Source organism: Euprymna scolopes, chromosome 14, assembly GCF_053919585.1.
Source record: "Euprymna scolopes isolate OS-2025 chromosome 14, ASM5391958v1, whole genome shotgun sequence".
Classification (NCBI taxonomy): Eukaryota; Metazoa; Mollusca; class Cephalopoda; order Sepiida; family Sepiolidae; genus Euprymna; species Euprymna scolopes.
Window position 1 is genome coordinate 72,342,164 of NC_136495.1, and position 15,887 is coordinate 72,358,050.

The following is a 15,887-nucleotide window of genomic DNA, read 5'->3' on the forward strand; positions in this document are numbered from 1 at the left end:
CACCCCCATCGCAAGTCAGTAAGTCTTCTTCCTTTGGACCCAGGAGATCATCTCCGCCGAAAAGCAGTGTTGGTATTTCTTTGAAGGTCAACGTTTTGATCAGGAAGACATTTTTTGTTTGTTTTTGTTTTTGTTTTTTTTACTGTTTTTTTTTTTGTTTTTTTTTCAGTTTCATTTTTGTTGATCTTTGCTGGGTGCCTTGTCTATCGATTCCGTAACAAAATAACGCCTCCCCCCATCCACACTTGTCATTAGAAATCTGGCCCGTACACGTCAAACAGAAAGACAAACACAACCATAATAAACGAAGAAAGGAAAAAAAGAAGGGTCATCAGTGCTATGACAATACCTTGATCCCTTTGAAAATGTATCTCTATTGAAAACAAACATTTAAATGGGTAAAAATATTTGAATGCCTCTTCTCCCTATCACCTATTCGTTCTCTCTGCTGTCTTTTCTAACCTAACAGACCTTGTGACTATCTGGCATTGCCTTCCCGTTGTTGTTGTTGTTGTTGTTGTTGTTGTTGTTGTTGCAAGGATTAAAGCTAGGAAAGCAAAATGGCTTGCGAGGTTTTCCTTTATCTCAACGTTCAATTAAAGAGCAGATTGTCGAAGGGCTAGGCAAAGGCAACATTAAGGTCAAAATTCCGTTTTAAGTGGCGTTTACATCGACACGTAGACTATTATTTTAGCAGCTGTTACTTTCGACGTTCAGCTATTAAACCTTTCCCGTCAAATATCGAATCAGCGGCATTGATGCTGTTGTTGTTGTTGTTGTTGTTTTTGTTGTTGTTGTTTTACTCTTTTTCACCCAAAACAAGTCATGTTGCCACTTGGAACGTAAGGGGCTGCTATTTGTAATCATCTCTAACACGGGACTTTGGGGAGTTGAGCAACTAGATGTCTATTCACATTACATTTACACTTCAGTCGGTTTGTACAGTCATAAAAGCAGTAAACAGGGAAGAAATTCCAAAGTTTAGTAATCTGAGGGAAGAAGCTATTATCGTAGTAGGCCTTCCGAGATCTAGTGCCCCCAACAGTGAAGAGTGAGGGCCTTGCTACTTGTCAGGCTAGTCGGGAGTATATATTTTAAGGGGTCACAAGTTGTATGAGTTCATCAGCACACATTTTATTAAAGTACTTGTATAACAGGTACAGAGATGCAATATTGTGGTGGAGATTGGCCGACATATTCGATTGAAGATTCTTTATTTGGATCTTGTCTGAGAGTGAAAGACAAGTGACAGATGCACCAGCCCATATGGGGGAAAAGTACTTCAATGCATGACCGAATTTTTTCGTAAGGTGTCTTTTTTGTTAAACATCATTTATTCATTCACGTTTTTATGAATCAAATGATCATTGTTAACATTGTGTCAACGAGGTCTTTCCCGTCAGAATTTATTCTAGAATCACATCAGTTATTTACAGAAGATACCACGTGAAGTTTGCCAACGATTGTTAATTGCTGCTGGAAATAGCTAAATATATTAATCATGTCAGGGTTAGGAGAATAAACAATTCAATTTAGGAATTTCTGTGCTTGCCAAAAACGTGTTAAGCATGTGTGCATGTGAATCCACGTGAGGGAATCACATCGTTGGGAACGTTTTGACGACATAAATAAAGAGAATTTACAATATAGTCATAGAGGGTTCGAAGTAGTCAGTCTGAACCGGGGAGTCAGAGAGAGAGAGAGAGAGAGGGAGAGAGAGAGAGAGCAATAGAGACGGATCAGCGATGGTCAAGTCGAGAACAGGAGAGTAATCTGAAACCCTGTTGGAAGCGACCAGAGGGAAAGACAAGACTGTAGAAATCTAAAGGCAATTGAATTCCTGACCATCATCACCAGCCGGTACGAATAAAGATCATCATATATTTGTAAGCCTTCGTTTTTCCATCTTTCAACCGTGAAAGGTAACGTGATTTTCCCTATCATCTTGTAAGAAATTGCAGCAATACCAACAACAACAACAACAACAGAAACAACAACAACAACAACAGTAAATTTTTCTGTGGAACAAACTGGATTCGAACTTGATACATTCAGGTTATTACTCCATGTCGTTAACCGCTTTACACTCGTCACATATCTGCTACTGTTTTTTGTTATTAGCATATCGTTAACAAATATCGTGTCTCGGGCTTGTTTCGTCTGCATGAAGTTCAATTCGTTGGTTCAAGATATTCGTAACGCTGCATGTTTGTAGGTTTTTCACCCTCGACGTCGAGGGCGTCAAACCTCCGCATTTGCGTCCGAAATCGGGAAGAGTTTTGCCTAGAACGCGCAAGGGAATTGAACTGAAGCAAAGTTGCCACATGCAGAGGCAGAATGACTAGAGGACGACACATCCTGATGCTGACGCCTCCTGCTTTTAACTTTGAGACGAAAAAGCATCACAATCGGGAATGATCTCCCTATTAATTAAGGAATGGTCCAGAAGCAACGTTGACACCCCCCCCCTCAAACAATTCATTTCCACTCTGCACCTGAAACGTCTGTGCTTACCACACGCGGAAGTAAACCCGACTTGAGGGTGCACAGATACTGTTGCCGATTCCTCCTGGAATTGAACAGAGCTCTTTTAGCCATGTTTCGCTTGGTACGAAGCTCATCCACCAAAGCTTACCTTGCCAAAGTCGGGATTCTCAGATTTATTTTTAATATCGGTAGATATCCTTCATGTTCAATCATAATCTAACTCTGGATATTAAAAGGCTGATTTCGGAAACTATGAATGACCATATCAGTAACTTGCTATGACGTAATCTCTTTGTGCCGGGTAGACAACCGAATAGGTTAAAGCAGGTATTGAAGCACATGCCTATACACGGAATTTTTACAGCAAACCCCACTCTCCCCGACGGTTAACATTAATCTGTGCATGTATATATATATATATATATATATATATATATATATATATATATATATATATATATATATATATATATATAATAGAACAATAATATTGGAAATTATTTCCAATCCTCAAAAAGGCATTAAAAACCTGTAAAGAAGGTATACAGAAGTTTTAATTATCCAAAAAAAGGTACCGATAAACCTTAATCCGCGGAGTTTCGAAAAATACAATTCTTCTCAACAAAGAGAAGAGGTCTTCAAAATATACAATAAATTTTGCAGATTAGAGCATTAAAACACACACACACACACACACACACATACACACTTATATATATGTACTTATTTACTATGCCTCCCCACGGGACAGAGTTAGACACCAGGGTCGTTTTTTAACGTGGAGAAAAGGTACAAAAATAAAAATTGTCTCAGTCGTGAAGGATTTCTCCTCCACCGAAAGAGAACAAGAAATAGAAATGCAGCATCTGAAGAACAGATACTACACTTTGATCTTGTCCCGAAGGCCAAAAGTGAACGTGTCCGTGTGTCTGTCTGTGTACATTTCCCTACGCAATAACTCTGTCAATTTTTAGTCTACAGACTCGAAATTTGATATACAGCGTACTAAGATTTGGGAAAATCTATGTGATCGGTTTTCGCCCAGAAATTTGGCTGTTAACAATTTGACCTTTGAGAACTCTACTAAACTTTTCCGACAATTTTTGGGTCTGAACACTTGAAATTTTGAATATAGGCTTCTTGGACATAATAACTTGATTTGAGCTCAAAATAATAAATGTTAAGGAGTCAAAATTGGGATCAATTTCTTTTTAAAATTTTACCGCTTCGATCTCTACCAAATTACTCAGACAATTTCTGGTCTAAACATTTGAAATTTTACATAAAGGGTATTCACAGATAGGGCAAGCTTTTTAATCCGTTTGGGTCGAAAATTTGAGTTGCCAATAAATAAATGTATGTATGTATATTTGCATGCCTGCCTAAAACTTTCGACAGAGGCGACAGATTTTCACAAGATCAGTATCGTTTTGAAGTTCGACTTTTCAGACGACAAATATCGAAAATTGGCTAAAAACATTAATATCTTCACCTTCAACTGGGCACTTTTATACGGGAGGGTCGCTTTTTTTCGCCGATATTTTCGAAAAGTCATCCTCTCCTTTCAATTTTCTAGCCTTAATTAAAACCTACGTCACTTCCGGTTTGGCGGTGGTCGTAACAGCAAAGACGTCATGTTTTTCCCCGTTCTTTTCCTCCTTGACGGTACGGATTCAAGCCTGCCTTCCTACTACCACTTTTTTTTTTTGCTCAACATACACCTCAAAACACCCAGGCAACACCGGGCTGAAATGCTAGTATATAAGTGAAAATGTGTGTGTGTGTTTGTCTGTCTGTCTGTCTGTCTACATTTCCATACCAAATAACTCTGTCAATTTTCGCTCTACAGACTCGAAATTTGACATAAGGAGTATTGAGATGTTGGAAAATCTTTTTAATCGGTTTTCGGCGAGAAATTTGACTGTTAAGGGATCAAATTTCAACGATTTGACCTTTGAGAACTCTACCAAACTTCTCCGCCAATTTTCTATCTAAACACTTGAAATTTTAGATATAGGTTACTTGGACATGGATCTAACTTTATAATTCAATTGAAGCCCAAAACAGTAAATGTTAAGGGGTCAAAATTGGGGTCAAAGTTAAAAAAAAATTGATCACTGCGGTCTCTAACAAATAACTCAGCCAATTTTTGGTCTAAACATTTGAAATTTTACATAAAGGGTATTCAGACATAGGGCTAACTTTTTAATCGTTTTCTTTTTTTTTTCTGAAATTTTCGCTTCAAGGGTTAAAATTTCCAAAGATTTGACTTTTACGGTCACTAACAAACTAATAAGCCAATTTTGAGTCTAAACATTTGAAATTTTACATAAAGGATATTCAGACTTTCAGCAAGATGTTTACTCAGTTTTTAGCGAAAATTTGGCTGTCAAGAGCTCAAAGTTGAAAGAGTTGACTTTTGCAGATTTTTTTAAACTCTTCCGCCAGTTTTGGGTCTAAATACTTGAAATTTTAAATGTAGGTTACTTGGATATGGGTCAGACATTTTAATTTAATTTGAGCCCCAAACAATAAATTTTAAGGGGTAAAAATTAAGGTCAAAGTAAAAAACAAAATTGACCTCTGCGGTCTCTAGCAACTTTTCTCTATGGTAGTTAAGTTGTTGGTTGATTTTGTTTTACGGCATATCAACCCTTTTCAGGTTATTTAATGCCGAAGCTAAAGATTTTGAAGAAATTTTTTTTTAATAGAATATATTTGTTGTTTTCAAGTCGGGTTCTATTTAACCCATAGTTGAGACCCTAACAGCACTACCACTCCGGGTCAGAGCTGATCTGGGAGCAATGGCAATTAAAGGGTGGCTCTACACTTCCCAAAGCCCGCAAGCTAGGGCCTTACCACCGGATATATTTTAAGGTCATATCCAGGACCGGTAGTTAAGGAAGTCTATTATATAGAAAGGCATTACCATACATATGCACACTTTTTAATACATACATATGCACACTTTTTAATACATACATATGCATATAAAGTTATGAACAGTACATAGGGCCTGAGCAAAGCCGCTAGTATATATGTACAACTAAGTGAAAGCTCTTTGTTATCAAACATGTTATGTTAGAGTTTTTTTCCTTTTGTTAAGATTTTTCAATATGTTTACACATTTCATTGTGCTTTTATGTGTTTGATTGTTTTATCATCCATTTTCTTATTTTGATTTTGTGTATGTTTGCGTGTGTGACTAAGAAACAGAGTGTGTGCGTATATGTGTGAATGAGAACGGAATGGGCGTGTGCGTATGTACGTTTCAGAAAGACGGTGTTTATGTCTGTGAGAAAAATTGTGTCTGCGACTACGCGTGTTTGTGTGAAAGTGGTTCCTTTCTATTCGCATAAGAAAGTATGAGTGTGTGTGCATGTTTATCTCTCTCTCTCTCTATATATATATATATATATATATATATATGTGTGTGTGTGTGTGTGTGTGTGTGTGTGTGTGTGTGTGTGTGTTTTATTTTTGTGCGTGTTTGCGTTTATTCTAGAAAAAAATGTCGATACTCCATGTTTTCCGGGGTCAAACATTTTACACGATACCTTTTCCTGCAATTAAATCCTAGCTAAGGACCTGACAACCGGCGAAAGGACAGACAATCACTTCCGCCATTTTAAAGGCACCCTTCTTGGGGAACTGGTCGAAACAAAATAAAACTTCGTAAAATTAACTCGACTGGATTAGCAATCTCCATTAGTTACGCACACACGTGTATAGACTCAGAAATCAAATCATATCAGCTAGCGAAGAACTAAAATATTACAACTCTAAACTTCGTTTCTGTTTTTATAATTCTTATTATTTCAAAACTTCGGACGACTGTTCTCATCTTGAGTGCGACTTTCATAACGTTTCGGTCGATGTAACCTCCACAAGAATCCGTGTTTAGAGTACTTGGAAAAATCAATTGTAAAACTGATATTCTCCTGAATGTTGATGGTTCAATTTTTGTGTCGGCGACCAAAAAAAACAATTGCGAATTACTTAGGATATTTATCTAGTCGTGGCTGACGGAACAAGATCATATTATCCCCGTGAAGTAAATAAAAGATTCCCTCGAAATTTCGTCCAGATTCCCGAATTCGACAGAAAATTTCCCAAGTTAAACAAGATATACCTGAAAAAGGTTAGAGCTTACATCGACTGAAACTATGTGAAAATGACACTCAAAATGAGAGAATTAGACTAAAGATTCTAAACTTCGTTTATTCATATAGTATAAATCAGGTAATTCTATTGTTGGCATTAGTTTCCTCGATGTCTTTCTAGTTAGATTTTTTCTAGAAAGACATTGGTTACTTAGGGGGGGGAGACCAGATGAAGGTTGCCAACATCCCTTATTGAAATTGATTCCGTAAAACTAGCTCAAGTTGGAATTGATTTGAATTCAAGTCAACGTGCAATTAACAATTTATAAATAAATAGCAAGCCACTAGGCGTTGCCCGGTCGTAAAATCTTCAACTTTCAGGAGAATACCACTTTTATAATTGATTTTTCACAATTACTCTAATCACTGCGCCACGGGTCCTTGTGGAACGACGAAATGACAGAATGAGAGCATGCGACTCCCGTGAAGTAAATAAAGGTTTCCGTTCGAAATTCTGTCCAGATTCCCGAGTTCGACAGAAACATTCCCAAATTCGACAATATACACCTGAAGAAGGTCGTCGGCTACATCGACGGAAACGCTGTGACAATGACACTCAAGATGAGAACAGTAGTCTTGAAGAATCCAAATAACGACAATTACTTAATAGACAGACTGTTAATCGTGTTGATATCTATAAAGTTCCGACAAGAAATACCCATGAATTCTGTTATAGTAATAAAAAAAAGATTTGTATGTTAAAAGACTGCTAAACATACATTTTGCGTACTTAGTGTTTATAGATACACTAGCATGCCGCTCGGCGTTTCCCGGTCGTAAAATACGCATAAATATTATATTTGAATAAATGCAGATTTCGTATTTATTTTTTATAGAGCCAATTATCAACTGATTACTATATCGTATTCCATATATATATATATATATATATATATATATATATATATATATATAATAATTATTTTAAAAGTAATAAAACTGATGCCTTTGGGTGTCATCAGCTGGAATCGAACCCTAAGCGTTTAGCGCCTCAGCTTTAGTCGTTATTCAGCGCTACAGTTGTTATCATTTGAGCTATCGAGAGATATATTAGAAATGTTAAAATTAAAGCGACTTTAACCTATGAATGTTTTTGGCGCATGCACAAAAGTTATAGCTTTATCCGACTTACTCCTACCAAGGTCGACTGCTTTTTTTAAGCATTGGTCCTGTGGCGAAAGCTGTCGACTGTCAACACGATGGTTGTAGGTTCGATTTGCGGCTAGGGAAAGGTGCTAGTTTAGCCGCACTGATGAGTTGTGATACAACGAAGCAGTACTGTATGTAGATGACTGTGTATATATATATATATATATATATATATATATATATATATATATATATATATATTCCTAAAAAATTTGTTGTCTAATTTCATGTATTGATATTCATATTAAAAACATTTTTCTATTTACTTAAAAAGAAAATACAACTTTGTTATTTATGGGTCGTGGAATTGCATTCATATGCAAAAGGTCTAGCTAATTTGCATATTCTTTTAAACATTCATTTTAATTAATTCCTTGCGTCACATTTATTTTCATGGGAAAGTAAATGAATACCAATATAAAAGTAGGTTCTCCCCTTCAAGCTAAGATCCAAGTGTAGTATCTGTTCTGAAGCTACATGAAAGTTAATTTGTTTTTAATGAATGTAGTGGAAACCCTTCTATACTGAGGTAATTTTTTATTTTTGCCTACTCCGGATAGCCCCTTTTCGGGGAACTGTTTTTCCCCTACATTAAAAACGACCTTGTGTCACATTTTTCTTTCGTGGAGAAGCAAATAAATAATAATAGAAAATGTAGGCTTTTAATATTAGTGCCAGATCGAGAAAAAAAAACCCAAAGATATTAATGCAAAAAGCAACAGAAATAAAAATCGTAATCCGCTTCAAATTTTATTGCCGTCAATGTATAGAATATTAAACAATGTTTAAGGCGTAAAATATGTTAGGTTTTATGATGGCAAGTAAGAAAAAAGAAAGAAAACGTTATTGTCTAAACCTTAAGCTACCTCGCAGAATCCGAGGTTTCATCAAAGTGGTTCTCTTACTTCTTGCCACCATAATTCATCGTTATATTAAATATAATATATAGGATGAAACACTAGTGTCTGTAGGTATTTAATTAATAATATATATAATTTTTAAATACCTACAAACACTAGTGTTTCATCCTTTCGGGAATTATCAGTGCAGGGTGTCACGATTAACGCCGGTCGAGAGATTTGAACCCGGCAATGAAGCCATTTCTGACTGCATTAGCAAGGACCAAATCAACTCGGCCATCATGAAGCGCGAGAAATATTTCATTTTTATATTTATTTTTAAATGTTTTTAACGTCTGTCAGAGTGATCTAATCATTATATGATGATACGCGCATGCGAGCTAGTGACCGGCTTTATTTCAACTGCAAAGTGCTCAACGATAAGAAACGAGTTTCGCATATATATATATATATATATATATATGTGTGTGTGTGTGTGTGTGTGTGTGTGTGTGTGTGTATTCGTGTGCTTGAACGTTTTCATCTTAAATTCTTCGCAATTATGCAGAATATAGAAACTATGCATAAACAGAATTCAGCGTAATAGTGAAATGAAAGCAAGGATCTTATAATAGCATATAAAGCTGAATAAGTAATTAATTTTGATTTTTTTCCTTCTTCCAGAGTGGTCATTTTTGGAGAGCTGGTTTCCCCCCCCCCACATTAAAAACGACCTTGTGTCACATTTTACTTTCGTGGTTAAGCAAATAAATACTAATAGTATAAAAAGAATGTTTTGTCTAGACCTTCCTGATGCTAGCTTTTGTATAAGCCGAAAATTAGGAATTTGAAATAAATGCATATTTATTTAAAGAGTAAAAAATGTGGTCTTATTTACAGTCATTTTTTTGTTTTATTTATTTATGTTTTTTTTTAATAAACTCAGTTGTGCTGGATTGCATATTTAACATAATAACGCTTGTTATATTTATTTGCAGGTTTTGTTCTTGTTATTCAAGAGAAAGACAACGTTAAGCTGAAGTTGCTAAAGCACCGCTATCGCTTATCAGAAAGGCGCACCCGGGAGTGCAAAGAAAAATTAAATAAATACCGGGTATGCATTGTCTTCTTTCTTTTTTCCTTAGACTTCGAAGAAAAATATTGCTTTGTGGTTGTCCCAATGAACAAAATGGCTAGTATATATATATATATATATATATATATATATATATATATATATATATATATATATATATATATATATATAAAATTACAATTAAATTTACCAAAATGATCCAAGATGGCAAAATCAAAGTAAATTATAAATATTAATTCTTTAATATTTATAAAATTATCTCAACGAGATGTAAAAGCTCGATAAAACCAAATAGGAAATAGAGCTTATAATATGAGCAAACAGTTAATAAAATATGTTAAAAAACACTTTGAAATGAGTTAAAAACATATTTAATCTGAAAAGGAAGCACTAGATAAATGGATAGTCCTTAATCCGCGGAGTTTCGAAGAAATACTTTCCTTCTCATCAGAGGGTAGGAATTAGCAAAATGCAGGATCGGATTTTGCATGCAGAAGTATTTGATGAAACAACAAGTGTGTTTCCTTTTCAGATTAAATGTGTTTTTAACTCATTTCAAAGTGTTTTTTAACATATTTTATTAACTGTTTGCTCATATATATATATATATATATATATATATATATATATATATATATATATATATATATACTATTGCAAATTTCTGTATAAACATCTACGAAAAATGGAATTTCTCCCAGTTGTCCATAAAAAAGTACTTTGACCTACATAAATATATAACTATATAAATAATTTTCTGCTAGATGAATTGTTAGTATTTTCAACATGACAATTAAGTTAGTAATATTGTTTTTACTTAAAAAGACACAATAAACAAATCGATATATCGCCTGTATTTAGACAAGCACCGAATTTTCCATTATTGACCATATCTCCACAGTTCCAAACGATTTCCAGGATCTTTTTAATGTGAAACATTTGCAGTTGTAAGGGAAAATTGAACATACGAGGGGCGTGCAATGAGTAATGCACCTGACCCACTTCCAGTTTTCTGATCTAGCTGCATGCGCAATGAGTTATATCTCTACAGGTTACGTGGCAAATTACAGCTCTGAACTAATTGTGGTTTCTGTTTTACTGGTGTTTGAACTGAGTCATGTGTGAAAGTGATCCGGTTTTTATATTCGAAAGGACGCACACCACAGGAGACTTTTGATGAAATGAAAGAAACTTAAGGTGATAATGCCCCATCATATGACCTTGTAAAACGCTGGCATCGTGAATTCAAACATGGCCGGAAGTCTGTGGAAACAGCTCCCAGACCTGCCCCCCTCCTGCCATTGATGAGGCATCTGTCTGTCAAGTTGAGGCTGCCATTTTGGAAGATCAGCGCATTATTATTTGCCAAATAGCCCAAGATGTCAAGATTAGTACAGGGTCTGTGTAAACTATCATTCGTGACCATTTGCATATGTATAAGGTGTCTGTCAGATGGATTCCCAGGTTGCTCACACCATTTCAGAAGCGAGAACGCGTCGAGTGCTCGAGAATGAATTTGGAGATGTGCCAAGATGAGTCAAAGTTTTTCGAAAGACTGATTACACAGGATGAAACCTGGGTCCATCACTATGATCAAGGGACCAAAGCCCAGTCAATGCAATGGGAGCACTTGGACTCACCACCTCCAAAGAAGGCAAGGGTGCAGTCCTCCGCTGGCAAGGCTATGCTCACAGTCTTCTGGGACCAGGACGGAGTAGTCATAACAGATTTCCTGGCAAAGGATACCACATTTACAGGAGCCTATTATGCTTCACATTTGAGGAAATTAAGGGAAGCTATCAAAATCAAGAGGCGGGGCAAGATCAGCAAAGGTACTCTCCTCCTGCAGGACAACGCTCCGGTCCACAACTCGCATGTCGCCAGATCAGAAGCACGGGCGTGTGATTATGAAATCCTCCCCAATCCTCCCTACTCTCCTGACCTTTCACCCTCTGACTTTCACCTCTTCCCACCCATGAAGTTGTTTTTGAAAGGAAAGTCTTTCCCAGATGATGCAGCCTTGATTACTGAAGTCGCATCGTGGTTGGAGGACCAACCTGGGGTGTTCTACAAAAACGGTCTTCAGCGCTGCATCAAACGATGGGAGAAATGCATAACTCTGGGTGGTTCCTATGTAGAGAAAGACTAATAATGTGGCAAGTTTTGTTGCTCTACTGCTATGGGAAGTGGGTCAGGGGCATTACATATTGCACGCCCCTCGTATTCTGATTTTTATGGTCAGGTTTATGCTTACGTTTTGTGAAGATGCTGCTACAGGGTGACCCACTTAAAAGTAGCCCAGAAATGTAGTAAAGAGGAGGAACATTCTTTTATTGTTTAAATTACCTGCAGTTTTATAAAAGATGCTGGAATGTTCCCTGTTCACATCTGTGCATTCCTGGGCTCGTGTAACAACGTTTGCAGATACTGCCTGTAAATCTTCTCTGGTGATTCTCCTGATAGCGTTGGTAATGTTCTCCTTTAGTTGGTCTAGATTGTGAGGATTATTTGCATAAACTTTTTGTTTTAAAGTCTCCAGAGATAAGAATCACACGATCACAAGTCCGGGGAACACTTTGCTTATTGTTCTCTCTTCCGTAAACGTGTCATGAACTCGTGTCTGTGATCTGTCGCATGTAGCGCCATCTTGTTGGAAAACGACTTCCATTTTATTTTGTGGTGTCAGTTGATCGTTAAGAGAAAGATTAGAGAGGTTGGGCTACTTTTAAGTGGGTCGCCCTGTTTTATAATAGATATAGGTTAAGGAATTAATGAAAAAATTTTACAAACAATTTTAGACAAATAAAGAGTGTCTACTATTACTATAGAAACCCCCTCCTCAATCCAACAAATATCGATATTACTGGTTGTAATTATCGCAGTAGTAGTGATGCAAGGGGGAGATAACTCTTAGTTTCCTTTTTTCGCTGGTAAATGAATTTCTACTACTGGCAAACTATATTGTAATGTATTTCTATACATAATATAGTCTATATGATTGTATCCTTACATGTTTACATTAGCAAAAGCGTCTACCATAGTCAATGTGTGTGAGAAGCGTCTATCTTGTGCACTGTGTGTATTTTATTGTATGTTTTTCAATAAAACAGTTCATTAACATCAGTCTGTGTAGTGCAAAGGCAAAGAACATACCTCTTTCCGTTGTGTCATTTTCTCTTCTCATTATCTATGTTTATCTCCCTCCGAACTTATGCTAAGGTTGGTTTCGTTTTTCCCAGCTCCCAAACGCGGAGACGATATCTTTCATATTAACTTTTCCCTCCCATCTACTCTGGCTCTCATCTCTAACTCTGAGAAAAGAAATTAATGAAAATTAAATATTTTTAAGGTAATCTTTCCCTACATAAAATATGTTGTTACGCAGTTATATAAATCCAATTTCTGTTCATTTTTATTGTTTTTAATATATTTATTTACTTAATAAATTGCCTGTGTTTTACTTTCTAACGGTATTTCGTGTGGTTTTACGAATTTGCCAGTAAGATTTATTGTTAGACAGAGATAAAAGGATTATTTACATATCCCCCAAAAAACGACAACAATAGGTTATATATTTTATATAAATTTATTTGCGTTTTAGACTTTGCGACGGTTACATCTTCTGATATCTACATTATGCTAAAGGTTGCGTTTCTATCAGCTTCCAAACGCGGAGACGATATATTACTTGCTAACTTTTCCATCTTCTACTTTGACTCTAAACTTTTCCATCTTCTACTTTAACTCTAAACTTTAACTAAACTGTACATGTCTCAAAATCTATCCCCTTTGATTACGTCATTAATACACGTAGCATTATGATCGCCTGATGTCTTTACATAATTTATAATGTTTATCTAGAAATTCATTTGACAACATTCCTGTTTGTTCTAATATTCCAGCATTAATATTCCCGATACATTTCTACCATCTATAATATAAACGCGAAAATGTGTGTGTGTTTGTGTGTGCATTTTTTCGTATGCCCGCCAAAGGCTTTTTGGGAGGTTGCTTGAGGGGGGGGGCTCTTTCTTAGAACTTTTTATATACTCCCTATGTCCTATTTACGAAACGATGTCGTCTGTATCTTTTATTTCAGCAACGGTTGCGTTACAAAATTCGCGCTGTGATTTAATTTTCTCTACTACTACTACTACTACTACTATCGCGTGATGTTTTACCTAGAAAACCACTCACTGACGTTCGTTTAACCATCTGCTTTTTTAAACGTTTAATTTCACCCTTCCCTACTTCTCTGCCCGCGTACGTCGTGGTAAGTTGCCAGGCTATACGCCTCAAGACTTCGGATTCGAGCCTACCTCCCAACCAAATATTTTTTTTTTCCTTTAACACCCGAGCAACGCCGGGCACCTCCGCTAGTAAATATATAAAACGAAATAAAAAAAAATAAGAACTGCAAAAGGAAACGTTTCACCTATGTTATTGTGCTATTTAAATTTTGTTTTTCTTTTCAAGTGAAATTAAAGTTTTACGATGACTGTTTTTATTACATCGTTAGATGGATGAAAATACAGAATAGTAACTAAACATCCGGAGAACTGAAAACAGAAAAGGGCACAGAGGTTACCGTGCTTTTATTTTAATAGTAATTTCAAGTGAAATTCAAGTTTAAAGAAATATTTTTATTGAATTGTTTGAATACATGTTACTAAATATCCTCCTTTCCCCATGATAAGAATGGTTTTCTAAATAATAACGTTATTATTTTAGCAAGGGAACATAAGTTCCGTAGTTTGGTATGGTTGACATTATTTCCGTATTTTGAATAAAATGATTACAAGTTAAATGCTACAAAAAATACATACTTTTTTTTTATTTCGTTTTATTCATTATTTCGTAATTTAAATAATTTAAGTATTTTATTTCAAAGAATCGTTCTGTTATCATGTTCCGGTTCGGGGTTTTAGGTTTTCAAATCAACTTTGAGACGAACTATGTTTTTTTTTTTTTTTTTTCTCGCGGTGATTCGGCTCGAATAAAGTATTTGTCAATCCTACCACTCTGGCATCTAAAAATAAACATGCTCGCAAAGAAAGAATATTTATTCATTTTTGTTTACCGTTTGCATCTCGAGTGACATAACCAGACTCAATTGTGGATCTTGCCATGTCGTTTGGACGCGTGTAACATCATAATTGTTCATCCTTAATAGGTGAGAGGATACTGTCCACGGTTTCAGTTCGGAATGGTAGAGACTTGTTTTTCAAAGAACATTTCTGGTTGTCTGCTGAATATTTTCGAAAAGAACGCTAGCAAACAAGAATTAGAGATGACTGAGTAGTTAAAAAATAGTTTACCTTCATCAGTAAAAACTACATTTTTCCTTTTTGTTATTTATTACTCGGGCTATGACAACAGAATATTCTATTCGTTGTTTTGACTCTCGAGTGTGTATCCGTTAATATCTTATATGCTTTTATATAAAGTGATCTGGTTCTCGGTTGATTAACTGTGTCTAACTGTGTAGGATATATACTCGAGAGTCAAAACAGTGATAAAAATATGCTGTTGTCAAAGCTCTAGTTATTACTATGGAGCAATTGCAAATTAAATCTCATATTCCCGTCGGTAAAGGAGTTTGTGATTGTGCGCCCCTTAAAAATTGAGAGATCTGCAGTATTTCTGACCACGTAACAAGCTAAGAATGTAGGGACACGTGTAATATGAAAAGTCGATAACTGACCATCTTTTAAATGGAAAATAGTACTGCTTACGGTTTGAAATATTTGGCCATGCTTGGAGTATTGCTGTCATATCTGAGTCGATGCACCAACTACGAGTCTCTCGATCGTGAAAAGGGTCCACAGAAGAATCTCTGATCTAATTGTCCCAGCATTGTCTACAAAACTCTATTCTCTGTTCCATCGCCGCAGACACGAAGATTTTTGAATAACAGACAAAGCGTTATTCTGGAAAGTACGTGTAAATAAATTCTTTTCTTATCTTTGTTTCCTTGCGACTGTCTGTATACAACGTGTGGGTCCCAAGTGTTGACATCTAACGATTACGGTACAAATTGATAGAAAACTACACACTAAGCAATCTACTGGCTACCCAGAAAATTTGTCGGGCGACAGCTGGATTATTACGGAAATTTTACTGGATTAAAAGAAGTTTCGAACCACTAGTTGC

The 15,887-nt window shown here is 35.9% G+C and overlaps 2 protein-coding genes across 2 annotated transcripts in view; one reads left to right on the forward strand and one right to left on the reverse strand.

Moving 5' to 3' along the window:
* Nucleotides 1-15,887, forward strand: part of LOC145293083 (uncharacterized) — a 304,844-nt gene that overhangs the window by 268,306 nt on the left and 20,651 nt on the right. Inside the window, exon 6 of the mRNA XM_080139441.1 lies at nucleotides 9,637-9,752. Within this exon, the coding sequence (XP_079995567.1) occupies nucleotides 9,637-9,752 (116 nt within the window). The remainder of the gene's footprint in view (nucleotides 1-9,636; nucleotides 9,753-15,887) is intronic.
* The window catches only part of LOC145293084 (uncharacterized), a 256,411-nt gene that overhangs the window by 15,718 nt on the left and 224,806 nt on the right, over nucleotides 1-15,887 (reverse strand). The gene's annotated exons all lie outside the window — the stretch shown is intronic.